Source organism: Citrus sinensis, chromosome 6 (genome assembly GCF_022201045.2).
Source record: "Citrus sinensis cultivar Valencia sweet orange chromosome 6, DVS_A1.0, whole genome shotgun sequence".
NCBI classification, from domain to species: Eukaryota; Viridiplantae; Streptophyta; class Magnoliopsida; order Sapindales; family Rutaceae; genus Citrus; species Citrus sinensis.
In genome coordinates this window covers 230,283-245,821 of record NC_068561.1, presented here as the reverse complement: position 1 = coordinate 245,821, position 15,539 = coordinate 230,283, and the positions used below count along the sequence as shown (strand labels likewise).

Here is a 15,539-nt window from a genome sequence, read left to right as displayed (position 1 = left end):
CTTATAAAATCCCTTTCAAATGCCGAAAATAACCTATTTATTGGGGTTTCTTAGTTCTACTAATTGCTCTACAATGAAATTTATTGCATTAGCTTTAATTGTATATATATATAATTTATGGGTCTAAAGAATTTTTATCAAAATCATATTCGTTTAACTATTATTAACCACCATTTTTACACAACTCTTTTAGAAATGCCTTTGTTTTAGTATCTTTGGTGCCTGACACAAATATAAGCGTGTTTTTAAAGAAGTTAGAGGGAGAATGTTATGTTACATAATGATGTAACATACATGATTATGTAGCAGCTGTTTGATAAAAATCTAATGGTTGTGGAAATATCATGATTTTATTATCTTATATTTCTATAACTGTTGGATTTTCATCAAACGACTACTACATAATCATGTATGTTACATCATTATGTATTATAACAAAAGCCTAAGTTAGAGACATATTGATTCTAAATTGAAAGCCTGAATCACTTTATCATCTGAAGCCAATAACAAATCAACAAGAAATCCTCGCCTCTGGAACATATATGACTAGTTGACAGAATTTCGTAATATATGCAGTGAATAATTAAGACTTTCAACATAACTAAAGGCCTTCTACGACCCTTTATTCATGGAAGCATGTTGTAAATTTTCCGTAAATTCTCATCAACTATTGAGAAGCAAAGGAAAATGGATGTTGATCGTAAATCTTGGATATGTAAAAATAAAAAATAAAAAAATATAGCAGCCATAAAATTTTGAGATAAAACTATTAATTTTAAAAGAAGATGATGAAATTCGTAAAAAATAAGAGTTTGTCATGAACTCCTATTTATGCCTTTAAGTGTAATTTTAATGAAGGGTAAAGTTGTAAACAGCCAATGATGGGTTTTAAGAGGAAATTGAAGGGGTGCTAATAGCTCAACTCTTTTGCAGCAGAGAGCCAGAGAAACAGGAGGAACCATAGCAGTGGCGGATCTGCTCGGTTTTTATTTATTTGTACTATGATTTAGCTTTGAATATTTGTGAAAGAATTTGGAGAGCAGATGGAAGTAACAGAGAATTTCAATCAGTTCACAGTTGGGAATCTACCAACTCTGATGTATGTTCCTGATTTCATCACAAACATTGAAGAAACACAGCTCCTAAATAATGTAGCTATGCTGTCCCCTCTTCTTAACTTTTCATTTTCTTTATGCCGTCTTTGTGTTCTTGATAATATAACTGCTTCTCGTTCATAGATATATGGAGCTCCTCTGTCAAAGTGGAAGTCTTTGAAAAATAGGAGATTACAAAATTGGGGTATGTTATGTTTTATACTTCAAATTGGTATAATAGATGATCTATGAGAAACCCTTTGTTTCAAATCGCTGATATGTATGATTTTTGTGTTTTTGTTCCTTGTATCTTGGTTAACGACAGGTGGTGTTGTCCATGAAAAGGGTCTTCTGCCGCAAGATTGTAAGTATTTGTATCCCAAGTTTTAGATGAACTTGTTTGATTGATCATGTCAGCACTATGTGAATGTTGTATTAATTTGATAGTTTATGTGTTTTATGCTTCATTTGTATGATTTAAAATTTTTGACACTCATATTCATCCAAGATTTTTGTTCATCTTGCTCTTTTTTGGCATACACAATAATTTTTTAATCTGCTCTAACTCTTAACTCTGTGCGGTAGTGTAGTACATAAACCTCAAATATGATCTAACATAAACCTCAAATATGATCTAACTCTCTTTTCTAAACAGCCCCGTACCGTTACCACTAGAGTTATTTGCCCATATAAGTGGTTTTGAGCAGATGGCAAAAGAGTTATGCTAAGGTGTGGTTAGGATATTCTAAATATCAGTGTTATTAATCTTAAGATGCTATGAATTATTGCTTATTGATTAAACAGCTATCATTGCATTATGCCTTAGGCATGTGATATTTGATTACAGATAACTTACAGATTATTGTTATGTTGTATTTAACCAAGTCATTAGGTTCAAACATATGGTTATTTTGCTTCACTAGTACAATTTTAAAATGTTGCACTCACTATCATTCAAGGTTTTGTTCATCTTTATCTTTTAATGACATATTAAACCTTCTTGTTGTAATCCAGAACGTGTAAACCTCAAATTTCACCTAAGGCCCCTTCCATTCACCTCATGCAGCTACTAGTAAAATTATTTGCATAATATAAGCTGTTTCCTAGCTGATGACAACAAAACTATGTGCTAATGTTCCTGTAAACTAAGTGATAATTACTGCCTTCTGTCAAAGCAAGTAGTGGTAACTGGATGTCTTGGCATGTGATATGAATTACATGCCTTCGTTCATCTCAGATTGTGTAAACCTCGTATTGTTAATTTGTTATGTTGTATTTTAACCAAGTCATAATGAACACATGCCTTTGTTCACCATTTAAACATATGGTTTTTGTGGCAACATATTACTGTGAAAACTCATGATTTGCCTGTTGATACGGGATGCAAAAATAACTGTCTGTCTCTCTTGTAGTACCTCCTTGGCTTACAATGATTACGCGAAGAATCTATGAAAAATCAGGGCTGTTCCCTTCAGCAATTAATCACATTCTCATCAATGAATACCAACCTAACCAAGGCATAATGGTTTGCACTGAGCCCTCTTATATCTGTCTCTTTTTGTAAAGCTTTTGAAGTCTATTATTGACAATGGTTAGTGTAATATTACATTATCGGTTCTGATCACATTATTGTTTTTGCAGCCACATCAGGATGGGCCTGCATATTTTCCTGTTGTAGCAATCTTATCTCTTGGATCACCTGTTGTTATGGATTTCACTCCCCATCCAAAATTGAAGAACAACATCGTACCTGAAAGTTATAATGGTGATGCATTTGTGACTGAAAAAAACGAATGGAAGGATAGCCACCATCCCTTTTCTATCCTATTAATGCCTCGCAGTTTGTTAATCTTCAAGGACGATGCATACTCTGGAAAGTGTTTATACATTGATGTACTTGTGGTGTAATTGGTTTATAATCACAATTAATTGACATGACCATGCATATGATTAACAGACTACCTGCACGGTATAAAGGATAGTGAAGTTCATCAATACGACAGGGTAAGAATGGCATCATTATTATAGTTACATCATTTGACTCGTTTTTGAAAGAATTGGCGTGCCCATTTTGCCTTGTGTACTCAACATTCCTTTTTTCAGGTTAAAAATGAGGTTGAGGCATTGGCAAGCTCAGAGAAAGCTGTTGAAGTAATTAATAGAGGAGATCCCAAAGTTATTCACAGAACTTCGACCAGAATCTCATTGACGTGTCGACTGGTGTTGAAGGTTCACAAACACTTGTTCAAGATTTAGAATTGAATTTTATCAATGTACTCTGTTTGTTCTGGGTTCAATAGAAATGCAAGTTTAAAATTCACCAAGATTTCTCCATTTATAAGCAATCATCTTATCAAATTTATAATGGTTTGCTGGGACCAACCATTTATAATCAGCGCATCGTTGATTATGTGGGGAACCTGAATCCCTGCCCATAAAGTTGGCAAAGGGATGCGGTTCTCGACCTGTAGCAAGTTGTTCATAAAAACTAGCAAGTTTAATAATCTTCTTGAGTTCTTGTGCAAGATCAACAATTTCATTACACATACAGTTTCATATCTCATATGTATACAATAGCTGAATGGTTCAAGTCACATGGCGCGGCTAATATTTGAACAAACTGGAGGAAGGGTATAATCATCCAACACAGTTAGAAAGAAGAATATCAGTCATAACTCGCAACGTTTAAAATTTAAAAAAAGAAAATTGCTTGAACAGGTACTCCTAAAATCTACATCTTCTCTTCTCAAAATAACATGCAAAGTATACACTATGCAAAAGCTACAATAAGAAAAAGAGCACATAACGAACATGACCACAGTCAAAAATGTCAGAGGAAACAAGGAAGAAACACTGAATCATGGTTTTAGAAGGATGGACCTGATCCACAAACTGTTCACTAGGAAAAAGGAAGGAATCCTTATTGGGGCAGTTTAAGAGCCTCTCTCTGAAGGAATAGCAGATGTGGGAACATCGTTTCTGCATGTGATCCAAAGTAGTGTAAAAATATTGCAGCCAGACGACTTATGGTGTCTACAGCATTGTGGTCATCCAAGGACAGCTGAATGGATGAAAGCTTCACCAGTTCATATCCAATGACAATATGATTATGACCATAAAGCTTTTCAAGTATCTGCCAATGCATAATAAAACACGCAAGTTTGTAATCCAATCTCATAACCTGGAAGAACAAGGAAACTACACCTTCTAAATGAAACTTTAGAGAAGTGAAATTCTCTGTTATTCTCTTTATGTTTTAAATAGATAAATGAGGATTCCTAAATAGGAAATAGAGATATTTAAAACTTTGGCCATAAAAATAAACACTTTGTATAATGAAACAACTAAACATTGATTTAGGACTCATGGCATTTCACTAGAATTGCAACAGTTTCCAAAAATGATCAAATTTACCATAGGCTCAAAAATCAAAGGGAAACCTAATAAAACCAAGCAATAAGCAAGAGACACCAAAACTTAATCAGTTCTTATCTCTGACCATAGATCCCTATAATCAAGATCATGCTGAATTTAAACATAATTCTGAATTCTTTTGTTCATAATGGACACATATGATATCCTCCTAATCCTCTTGTACAATCGTCCGGAGTTACAATATATATATATATATATTTTTTAACTCCCCACATATTTCTTCTTCCTACTGTCCTTGTTTTACACATGTTCTTTTATGAATAAATCAAACTTTAGAAGAACAAACAGATCAAAACAATTAAAAAATAAATAAATAATTTAACACATTTCATTTCTCTCGCTCTCTCTCTCTCAACAACCTTGCAGCATAAAAAACTTCACATTATGTAAAGGGAAAAAAGAAAAAAAGAGAAAAAAAAAGCTCAAAAGAATTGCACATTTCCGTACCAAGCAACATATAATTGAATATTCCTAATTCATCCTCACACAATAACTAGGTGACTATCTACCATAAAATCTTGTAACAAGATTTGTAGCCTGTTATAACACTGTCCTAACAAAAAGTTTACCTCAATTGACGCTTTACAATGGTCCCTTGCAGAAATTAAGTCTCCAACCAAACAAGATGCCTGCGCAAGATTGTCCTCTGCCTGCAAAGAAGTCATGCACACTGTTATTTACCTGTTGTTCTTATTAAAATCATAATCATTTAAGTACTTCTCTGTTGACCAGATGAATGGAGCTATAGTATAGTCACTCAATTCATATAGTGACACTGCAGATAAAAGCAACTGCAAATAAGTAAATAACGAAACATGTATTAAACTAGGGACTTTAGAACTCACTTCGGCTATTCTCTTGTTGTAAGCATGCAATATTGATCTCAGCAGACCAAGAAATCTTGAAGCATCTAAAAGTACAGCTCTTGAGATTTCTTTTGAAATTATTGCATCCTGCAACCTATCAAGAATTGAATATTCTTCTGTGAAAACGGTAAGAAGAATGAAACCAACGTAGTGCAGATAAAAAAATAGTAAATTATACCTTCTGATATAAATCCAAGCTTCATCCACAGTTGCATATGAAGATTCCAGATCACGATCAGAACCACATTTCAAACAGTATCCAGGACCATAACGAGAGGTTCTATTGTTTTCCTCAAGTAAAAGGTAAGCCACTAAACCAATGTAATCACTACTAAGCTTGCCAACCTGAAAGATCATAAAATTAGGGCCTGTTCCGTACTCTTTTATGGAGCCCACTTTCATTTTTGTTTCCAAAATCTGGGTGAAGTACATGCTTGGTGACTATATTATAAAAAGAGATTCAGAAAATGCAAAACACAAGTGGCACAGATATAGGAAACAACTTTTAGGCGTTCTCTGCATTTTGCAAAACAAATTATAAAATATTCCTTGAAACAAATTAAAACATGCGACGCGAATCTGTGTACTTCTCCGCAACCTACCTGGTTTCCTTTCCAACCAAATTAAACACAAATACACAATCTCTACCATAACTTTTCTCCCCCTCTTTTTTTGGTTTTTTTTAATTCTTAGAATTTTTTTTTTTGGGGCTCCCCTTCTACAAAAGAGTCTGCCTTTCTCCCTGACTCCGAAAGAGAACTAATGTGGAAGAAGACCAATATTGTTAATTTCTTGGCTTCTTGCAGTGTATTTCTTCATCCATATTCTATCCAAGAAAATTTCCTAATGAGTGTGGGTCTTGAGAGAAATATGGAATAGGAAGTGTTAGTCTAGCTCTCCAATGCTTTATCTGATAACAGAGAGTTAATCATGGCGGATCAATTGGTGAAGGAAAATTAAATATAAATCAAAACAAATTTTTGGGTCCAGATTCCACTTTGGCTTGGAATTTTAGGTGGTGTGTGACAAATGGGATTCTTCTTTGGTCAAAAAATAGGTAGAGTGGAGAAGGCCTTAGCTGAATGCACTACTGCACTAAGAATATAGATTTAACCAACCTATTAAAAGGACTTGAAGAAATAACGATCAAATAGCCCATGTCTTTAGGGAATGTCTTGAATACAATCAGGGGCCCGCTGTTGGTGGTAGAGTACAAGAATTCAAGTTTGGTCCATAGAAGATAAATTCATAATTTCTAAGGCAAAATTTGAAAACTAAATGTTTCCTTGTAGAAGTAAAAGTCTTCCATATGTTAAAATAGTCTTTAAATAACTTTCTTTTTAAACCACAAATATAACTTGCATAACAACTGTTTTTTAAAATAGCACTACCTAATACATATTCACCGTTTTTATTATTTTCAATTACATCTACCGAATGTGTATTACAGCTTTTGTGTTTAAAATACAGAGTAGGAAGAATAATACCAGACGCATACTCAAATCTTGGAATTTCATAAAAAATACCAAATGCACTCTTAAATGCTCAAGAAATATCCGGGGCTTTTAGTTATTGAGAGAATATGTTCAATTAAAATCTAATAAAAGCATCAAGGACCTGCTAAACTTAAATGACAGAGCAATTGAAGTACCTGCAAGTGAGGTACTGAGCTACTACATTGAGGAACTGCAGGTAAGTGCTTACGTTTCTGCTTTTCACAATTCAGGATGGAGTTATCCAAAACCACACCAGGACAATTTGGATCGACACAACAGAAAGCATTTATAACCAGATCAGATGTATTCAATTCTGAACAACCACTGCACTGACAACGGAAAGAGTACTCATCCTCCAAAAACTTAAGGCGGTCTTTACAGTCCCACTGCCCAACCTGTAAAATAAAGTGAACTAGACATCATTTTATTGTTCGCACCATTTGGTGATCTGAAATTTAAAAAGGGAAACAAGTTTACCAACTTCAATATATCTGCTTTAATGCAATAAGTCAAGAGCACACAGGAAACATCACAGTCATACAGTGATGGACTGAATTTGATAATCTAAGAGGTCGAAACTATAAATACCTGAGGGCCATAGGACAACTCCAGGGGATAACCTGAGGGCACAAACTCTGTTGTTCGTATCATGAGTGTGCGAGAAAGAAAATATGCATGAATGTTTGGCAGGCAAGAATGGTTGAACAAACTGCCAGCTGTATAAATAGCCAGACCTACTCTGACCTGTACAAGTAACAAATATCATTAGATAATATAGTTTGAGGATGAACATCATGTATTGATTGAAGTTGATTGTCAGCAATCACAATTACATGGTTTTATGAGACAAGTCTTACTACAGTAAAAGATTGTTGATTATCATACTAGGGAATTTTCAATGACAACTCAGAACAATACCGTCCAGTATACCTATATGATTCTGTTAAGACATACTAGGAACAGACAGTGTAAGGCTTGGATATCTGATTTTGGCTTGAAAATGTGTTTCACAGCCTCTGAAGGGAAAAGGCATTTAGCCTTAGATGAAGAATCGCAGTTGGATCTACAGGAATAAACTTAGGTTGTCACAGAGTTTGTTTTCTTGTTTTTTCCACTTAATTTTCATGTTTGATTTGTGGAGTTCATCAATGTGGCTGTAGGAATGAATGTTTATGTTTTTATATTTAGTGCTCCCATGTTTGCAATGTACATAAGGATTATACCTCCGATTGGCATTTCTAAATAGTTGTCAGAAAATGGAGAAAAAAGCAATACAAGTGTTGGGAGAAGGAATGAGGATGGATAGAGGTTTAAGAATTAACACAAACCTGTTCCACAGTACAAGTGCTTCCACTTGATACATGATCCGATTGTCCATAATTATTGGAATCCATGCGGACAATTGCCAAAGAATTCACCCTTATTTGAGATATAAGTATGACAACCTGTAACAACATGAAAATGGCACAAAACATGCTAAGGATTAAAATTCATCCAAGGAAGAAATTGATGAATTTGGAATCTGAAGATTACGAGCAAAATATATCAACAATTTTATTAAATAAATCAAGAATGTAAACATATTTGAAAGCAAGACATGTAAAAATTTAAACAGAACTACTAGGGAATGCAGATTGACCCTCAATTCATGAAGAATACTACATATAACAAACACACACAGAAATAATGGATATATTGCACACCAAGAGCACAGAAACAATATTAAAGACATGAATAATACATGCTCAGTTCAGTAACCAACGAATAAAATCAATCAAAGTGGATAGTAGTGAGAGAGGAGATAACTTTATTCTTAGTTTTCAAAAAGAATAAAGGAATCTTCTTTCTGTCCCTTTCTTTGACCAAACAACTTCAACTGAATTACTATTAAAGACTATTTAGAGAGAAGAGAGAAAGAACCAACCTGGGATACCGAGGCTCCATTTATTGGAAGTTCAAAGCCATAAGAGTGTTGGAGACAATATAACAATACTATCGCATATATATGTGATTCTAATTTGCTTTCTGAAGAAACCTGCGAGTAGTTGTGCGAAAGTTCCTACAAGAAAATATAAAGACCGTAGGCAGACAACTAAAATAGATAAAAAGATAGTTTCACTGAACTAGACTGCAACTCAATATAATGCACAAATTTCAGTCAAGAGATGTACCAATTTTCCTAAGAGGTTAGGGACATCCATAGAAACTCCATTTTTCTGTACAGATTTGACCAGGACACGTCCAGCCAAAACTACATCAGAAGGCAATATTACAGGCCAGTGCACACCTTTACATTCATGTTTATGTTCGAAAATGTGCTCATCTTCCGGATAAAAATCATTGTCTAACGTAATCTGTGAAATATACTCTTCAAGATTGTCAAAGACGCTATCATTAATGTTACGTTCCATTGGACAGTTCTTGAACACTTGTCCTCCTGCTTGTCCTCGGCAACGACGGGAGCAATACAATGGTATTGAACATGATGTACAAGGGATTGCATCTGCTGGTAGTTCATTTAAGCAGTAATGGCAATGAGTTTCCCGACAGTGCTTCGAGATAGTCTGCAGATTATGGTGCCAATTAAAGATTATATTTCTATTCAGCAGAAACAAAGGTTAAGACCTTACACAACACATGTGAAGGGTCCAATCAATAAAACCCAGAAAGGGCACAGAAAGGGCCAAATTAGGACAATGGTTCAACAACAATATCCACATGACAAGGCACCCACTCTATTCCAGTGAAAAACAAGACTTGAAAGATGACAAAAGATCTACTTCATGGTCCTCTATATGGAGAGCCCATACTTGCAAGGACACAATCCAACCTATTGAAAACCCTCCAAGTTTTCAATCTCCATCTCCTTTCGTTAATGTTATTATTATTTTCCTCCATTACATGCACAGTGGTACTATATTACCATTGGATTATTGCACTTTTAATGGTTGAGATCGAATCTGATGTGCGTAATTAATGCTCCATAATCAATGCACATGTGAGACACAATATTAATAGTTTACAGTATACTAATCCAATTGTGAAAAAAATCATGTAATAAAATTATGTAAACTATAAGTACTCTTGATCTAGCCTTATAATATACTGTTGGACACTGAATAGGGAATAATTGTTGTGGTTTAGACGAGGATCAAAAGACATGTTTTTGACTCTCATGGAAACATCAAGTACTTCTCCAATGTCAATGGGGAAAAGAAACGAAACAATTAAGTTGTGTGAGTACATTAGCACATGGATTCACAGTGCTTGAATCAGTTGAATGTAAATTAGATTGTGTGAGAAAATTAGCATGTGTTTTATATTATCTACTGTAGAAAGTTCTTTTGAAGTCATCTTCCATCTTCTTGACTGTGAAAACTTTTGTTTTTGTCATAACTTTAGTACATCTGTCATTTACCGTGCTTGAATAAGATGATAGCTTTAGTTGGACATCACACTATGCTTATTCCAAGAGACAATTGGGCTTCCATTAAGCATATAGATCAGAATTCAACTAAAGTAAGCATTATAGGAGAGACAAAATGTACTAAAGTTAATACCACAGCATATGGTTCTTCACTGTGCACCAAGGAACCTTCAGGAATGTCATACTGTGAAGTTATGCCCCTTCCTTTATCAGGAGTAGTAACACACTGTAGTTGGACTTGGACTGACTCATCTGTAACAAATGCAGGTACCATGTTAGTCATGCAATCAAAATAAGAACACCATTCATTACAAGTTGATATATTAGGAATAACAAAATACAATAAAATTAACCAAGGAATCAGAGCATGCAAATGTTACACTGAAGTTCCTTGAAACCCAAAGCATTCTTATAGAAAGGTGCATTCACATCTTCATAATCTGATGGGGTTGAAGGAAGAAAAAAGGTTCTTTCTTTCCTAGCTTTGCTATTGATGAACAAAAGATCTCGATAAGTACAATTTGGACAGAAATGAACTTCACTAGGCATACCTATGACTTATCAGTAGAGATGATGGACTGTTTTACTAGTCATGGTGCTGTCATGATGACGAAGTTACGTAATTATACACAAGACAAGACGGAAAAAATTTAGGTAGGTGAAGAACAAATATACAAAATTTATAGCTCTCATTTCTTGAAGGCTTGCCAAATGCATTACCACACCTTAGGGGAAAAATTGATTTTGAGAAGAAAGCTTGGCTGATCATAAAATTGAAATAAAAATAAGATTGTAAATGTAACCAAAGTGCAAAAAGAAAATATGAATAAAGAGCCAAAAATAGTTAATAAACATAGAATTGACATTACACTGGTGTGTGCTTGCTATGATGTGATTTATAGGGAAATAAAGGGCAGACAGTGTCATCAAATTCACAATTTTAGGAATCAAATATAGTTTCTCCCAGATACAGAAGCAAAATGGTTAATATATGTTTAACGATTTACATAAGACTAGGTGCAATATAAATTAATGATAATGATAAAGTCAAAACATACACTAAAACTGCCCAATGGTAAAAGCCACTTACCTGAAACTCTGAGATTGTTCTTGGTGTGCTGAACCACTTTATTGCTTGTTCTATTAGACTGGTCCAAAATTATCTTCAGTTCACTTTCTATCTGCTTCTTTCCAGCCAATGAAGACTCTCTATTTTTAGCAATAGTTAAGTCATGAACTGCATCGTCATGATTTTCCAAAGAAACATTCACCTTACCTCTCCTGTACCATGCCTGTGAGAGGAAAATGTCATTTTTGGTGATAGACAGAAGCTGTCATATGAATAAGAGTATGCCATCATATAATCCAAAAGGGCGTTAGAATAGAGATTGTAACATTTTATATCCTTATGTATGATAAGCATACATAATAATACCAAATCTGAACAAATTTCCCCTGAAAGTTCTTTTGGATTATGAGTGGACGCATGGAGATGCGACTACAAATGAAATACATGTGAACGCAAAATAAAGTGGGAAGCACATGTTAAACACAAGCTTACGTTTTCCACAAGGAACACTATTTCCTGTTTTGCTAACAGAAGATAAAAGAAAAAGGGCCAAAGTACCAAAAAGGAAAGTCAAAGTAGTAATCATAGAGGTCCAACCTTTCAGAGCCAAACTCAATTTCTTGAGAGTTTAATTTAATTCCAGTATCAAGGATTGGACTGAAATGTGAATATGTTCAGACTCAATGTATCTCCACGTATTCAGAATAGCATATAGATACTTCATTACATCATACTTACATTACATTATATTATTTAATTTAAGAAACCTTGATTGATAATTTTGTCTTTGCCCTCCTTCAACATAGAAAACCAAAATCTGGAAGCTGTGATCTGTGGAAGCTAGTATCATAGTGAACCTCCACCTTCACCAAAGATTGGATCCTTCCAATATACATAGCATATCTGTAATATGTATCACAAGCCAGATCTGAAGCTAATAAATCTAATTTTTCTTAGACGATAAAGAAAGGGAAAATATTTCATCTCCCTACATTATGTCTCCTTAGTATTAGGTTCATACATCTGGTTTAAAAGTGTACATTATTTAGTACAAAGTAACAGAAAAGAGACAATATCATTTAAAAAAGGGACAAAAATTACATATTGTAGGCTTTTAATCAATTTTCAAAATAAGTTCCTGAACTTGATGTACACACAATCACGGTGTAGGTGGATAATATTTTCAAACCAAAACATTGATATTAACACCACAAAATTTCCTTGAAAATTATGCAATTATCACGTTCACAATGATGCTAGTGACAAAATTAACACATGTGACTTCTCATTTTGAGCTTATATTTAAGAGATTAGACATCAGAAAGATGAATAAAAGATATAAAAGATAGATTACATTTCTTATTGGTGTACAAAACTAGATTTGCCTTTGATACCATGTTAGACATTTTCAACTCAAGAACTCAAGCCAACTGATGAAGTGCACTGCAACATAATTAGTCATAGTAAAATCTGATATGTATTTTTTCAGGTTCCCAGTCCAACCATAATACGAACAGAAAGTATAAATAATTTCCCCTCCAAGGTTGGTAAGAGAAGGATTGATATTCCTTCTACGGCAAATGGTCTAAACAACTACTGGGATATCCCATTAGGGACATATTAAAATTTTATGTTCGATCAATCTGAGTTATTTTAAAAACATACACTATCAGAATTATGTAATAAATCCGAAAAGTATAATACCTTTGCATAGCTTGGACAAATTTGAACAGCTCGATTGCAATCTTGTAGGCACTCCACTAGATGATCCCGTTTCTAAAAAAGGTTTTCAACACTGTAATAAATCAATAAATGAGCTTAGGAAGATAGAAGATTTAAATCAATATAAAGATTGAAAAGTGAACATTCTCCCAATGATATATATTTTATATCTTTGTAAATAATGCGTACACCTCTCACTATTTATTGTTTGTCATTATTATTATTTTTTTTTATAACAATGTCTACTTGCCCTAACTTCTTGCTATGATAAGTTCGTAAACCAGTCTACTATAGATTCACTTGAACAAGTAGTAGGATCAATAACCAAGAAAAATAAATAGCCTACCATATATGGCATAAGTCAGCTCAAATAGTAAATAAAAGCCTGCTTTGGTTCATTCAGATGATTTACATTATTCAACAGGTTCAAAATTGATTTCAGTCTAAACTATAAACAAGCCAAGTGGAAAGTAGTTAAACTTGGCTCTTTTAAAACGATGAAGATATAAGTTAATGTGGTAAAAGATATTATTCTTGCACCATCAGTATGGGCATTACACAGGGCTCAACAACAGTAATCCTAGATGCATCAATCTCTGATGCACCAGTCCAAATCTCTCAGCCGTTGCACATAATAATTAAAGTTCAGTGAAGCTAAAGAGTGCGACCATTAATAACATACTTTGATAACAGATACACAAGGGGACCAGATGGCAGTCCTATAAACTTTCATGGTTTTTTATTTCAACTGAATTATGAGGTAATTCAATTTTATGCAAGCCACACACTGACCTACATACTGAGATGGTGAGAGAAACCGGACTCACTTGCAATACTGAAGCCCTATTCACATACAATGTTGCAACCAAATTCCTGTCCTTGTCATTGGCATCCATTGGAGCAACACGCAGAGCCTGTTCCACAAATTATCAGAACAGAAAAAAGAATAAATAAAAGGATCAACTGATATGTAACTGTACATCCCCAGAGAGCTAAATACATGATTTCTGCTTTTTACTTTGGAATATAAGCAATCTTGGATATGAAAACCAAGTGGATGATCAATGTGAGTTCTATACTCCATTATTGCAAGTATAATGTTACAAAATCGACAAAGCCATCCCTCATTTTCCCAGCTCAATTTCTTAGGTCATTCTCAATCACTTATTCTTTGTTCAAAACAGATTTGTAATTAGCTCCTCTTTAAATTCAAATATTCTTGTTGATCCCTGCAGCCTAAGCTATTTCCACTCACTTAAAATGAAATTTACTAAGGTTTCAAAAAAAAAAAAAAAAACCCCACATTCATTCATTCACATTTATGACTGAATTAAGCATGAGGTAAATTCATTTTCGTAGTATCTGCACAGGTAACAAGTTAGAAAGGAAAACTGATTAGGGGTAAAGAAAGAATCATGATTTAGACCTTTGTATAGCAGCTCAATGCATGACTGTAATCTCCGCTCAAATAATATTGATTTCCCTTTTGCTTCAGTTCCAAAGCAGAGTCAATGTTCTTGGCACAGAGACCACTCTCTTGACCCGCCAAGTCTCTAACAATCTAAGAATAAATAAAACATAAATAAAGATTTGTCCAACATGAAAATAAAAAGAAAAAGAAAAAGAAAAGTGACATTACTTGGTGAAACTGCTGCAAGTTGAGGAAGAAGTCGAGTAGAGAGGAAGATGTTAAAGGAAGATCATCAGGAGTGCTATGTGCCACCATTTGCTTAAGATTGTTTGGAACCAGTGATTTCAGCTTCTCCATTGCACAAAATGGCTCCCCCTCAGGAACGCAAAGGAACAACTGTGATTTTAGAAATAATTGAGACCATATAGAGTCAGGCTCCCCCTCAGGAACTGACGTCTGGATTTTGTAAATTCTGGATTTGAACTAAGAATCAGAGTTGTACAGTAATTTTATACCCCCGTGCAACTCTAATTCTGGTTTTTGTAAAATGCTGTGAGCACCATAAAACATAATTTCCGTTTTATATTTACATAAGCAATGTAACGAGCCTTTATCTTGAACAAATAAAAAAGGTTTCAAATTAAGAAACAAAAAATTATAATTCAATGAGACATTTCATCAAACAATTGCAATACGATCAAACAAATTCCCACTACAATAACTTGCCGGTGTGTTTAGCACATTATATAGTATTTTATTATATTGTATTATCTTAATACAATTATATTATATTATATTAATATTATATTATAATAATTTTATATAATATTTAGTATTATACAGTACTGTATTAATTTTTAATTATATTATATTTAAAGCTGCATTGTACTATATTAATTTTTTTGTAATTAATTAATTTATATAGTTAGAAAATAATATTTATTATTACTTAAAAATAATAAATATAAAGGTCTTAAATTTTAAAATGTTAACATTTTTATTAAATTTATTTAAAAAAG

General features: G+C 33.7%; 2 protein-coding genes across 3 annotated transcripts; one reads left to right on the top strand and one right to left on the bottom strand.

Annotated features, from left to right (window-relative positions):
• Positions 1 to 919: 919 nt before the first annotated feature.
• Positions 920 to 3,414, top strand: LOC102613756 (uncharacterized). The gene is made up of 7 exons (XM_006480250.4): positions 920 to 1,151; positions 1,239 to 1,299; positions 1,420 to 1,458; positions 2,507 to 2,619; positions 2,736 to 2,967; positions 3,052 to 3,098; positions 3,198 to 3,414. The coding sequence occupies exons 1-7, from the start codon at positions 1,044 to 1,046 to the stop codon at positions 3,348 to 3,350; spliced, it is 753 nt and encodes a 250-aa protein (XP_006480313.1). The 5' UTR covers positions 920 to 1,043; the 3' UTR covers positions 3,351 to 3,414.
• A 258-nt stretch (positions 3,415 to 3,672) lies between these two features.
• On the bottom strand, positions 3,673 to 15,235 carry LOC102613285 (uncharacterized). Of its 2 annotated transcripts, XM_006480249.4 has the most exons (15): positions 14,749 to 15,234; positions 14,536 to 14,670; positions 13,937 to 14,023; positions 13,092 to 13,163; positions 11,409 to 11,610; positions 10,452 to 10,570; positions 9,063 to 9,455; positions 8,816 to 8,950; positions 8,220 to 8,336; positions 7,480 to 7,635; positions 7,047 to 7,286; positions 5,574 to 5,740; positions 5,375 to 5,489; positions 5,099 to 5,179; positions 3,673 to 4,227 (listed from the first exon to the last, which is right to left on the bottom strand). In XM_006480249.4, the coding sequence occupies exons 1-15, from the start codon at positions 14,875 to 14,877 to the stop codon at positions 4,015 to 4,017; spliced, it is 2,361 nt and encodes a 786-aa protein (XP_006480312.1). In that variant the 5' UTR covers positions 14,878 to 15,234; the 3' UTR covers positions 3,673 to 4,014. The 2 variants fall into 2 exon arrangements, 1 of the variants encoding a protein (XP_006480312.1); XR_008055694.1 differs by lacking the exon at positions 3,673 to 4,227 and having other exon boundaries at positions 5,162 to 5,179; positions 5,375 to 5,482; positions 14,749 to 15,235.
• Positions 15,236 to 15,539: the final 304 nt, after the last annotated feature.

Bases quoted from the DNA above. Each gene is read 5' to 3' on its own strand.
- LOC102613285 (XM_006480249.4), bottom strand. From the start codon at position 14,877: ATGGAGAAGCTGAAATCACTGGTTCCAAACAATCTTAAGCAAATGGTG. The intron at 14,024-14,535 runs GTCTAAATCATG...TTTGTGGAACAG, and splicing joins CATTGAGCTGCTATACAAAG to GCTCTGCGTGTTGCTCCAAT. The intron at 9,456-10,451 runs GTATTAACTTTA...CATAATCTGCAG, and splicing joins GTGAAGAACCATATGCTGTG to ACTATCTCGAAGCACTGTCG.
- LOC102613756 (XM_006480250.4), top strand. From the start codon at position 1,044: ATGGAAGTAACAGAGAATTTCAATCAGTTCACAGTTGGGAATCTACCA. The intron at 1,459-2,506 runs GTAAGTATTTGT...TCTCTCTTGTAG, and splicing joins GGGTCTTCTGCCGCAAGATT to TACCTCCTTGGCTTACAATG. The intron at 2,968-3,051 runs GAAAGTGTTTAT...TATGATTAACAG, and splicing joins CAAGGACGATGCATACTCTG to ACTACCTGCACGGTATAAAG.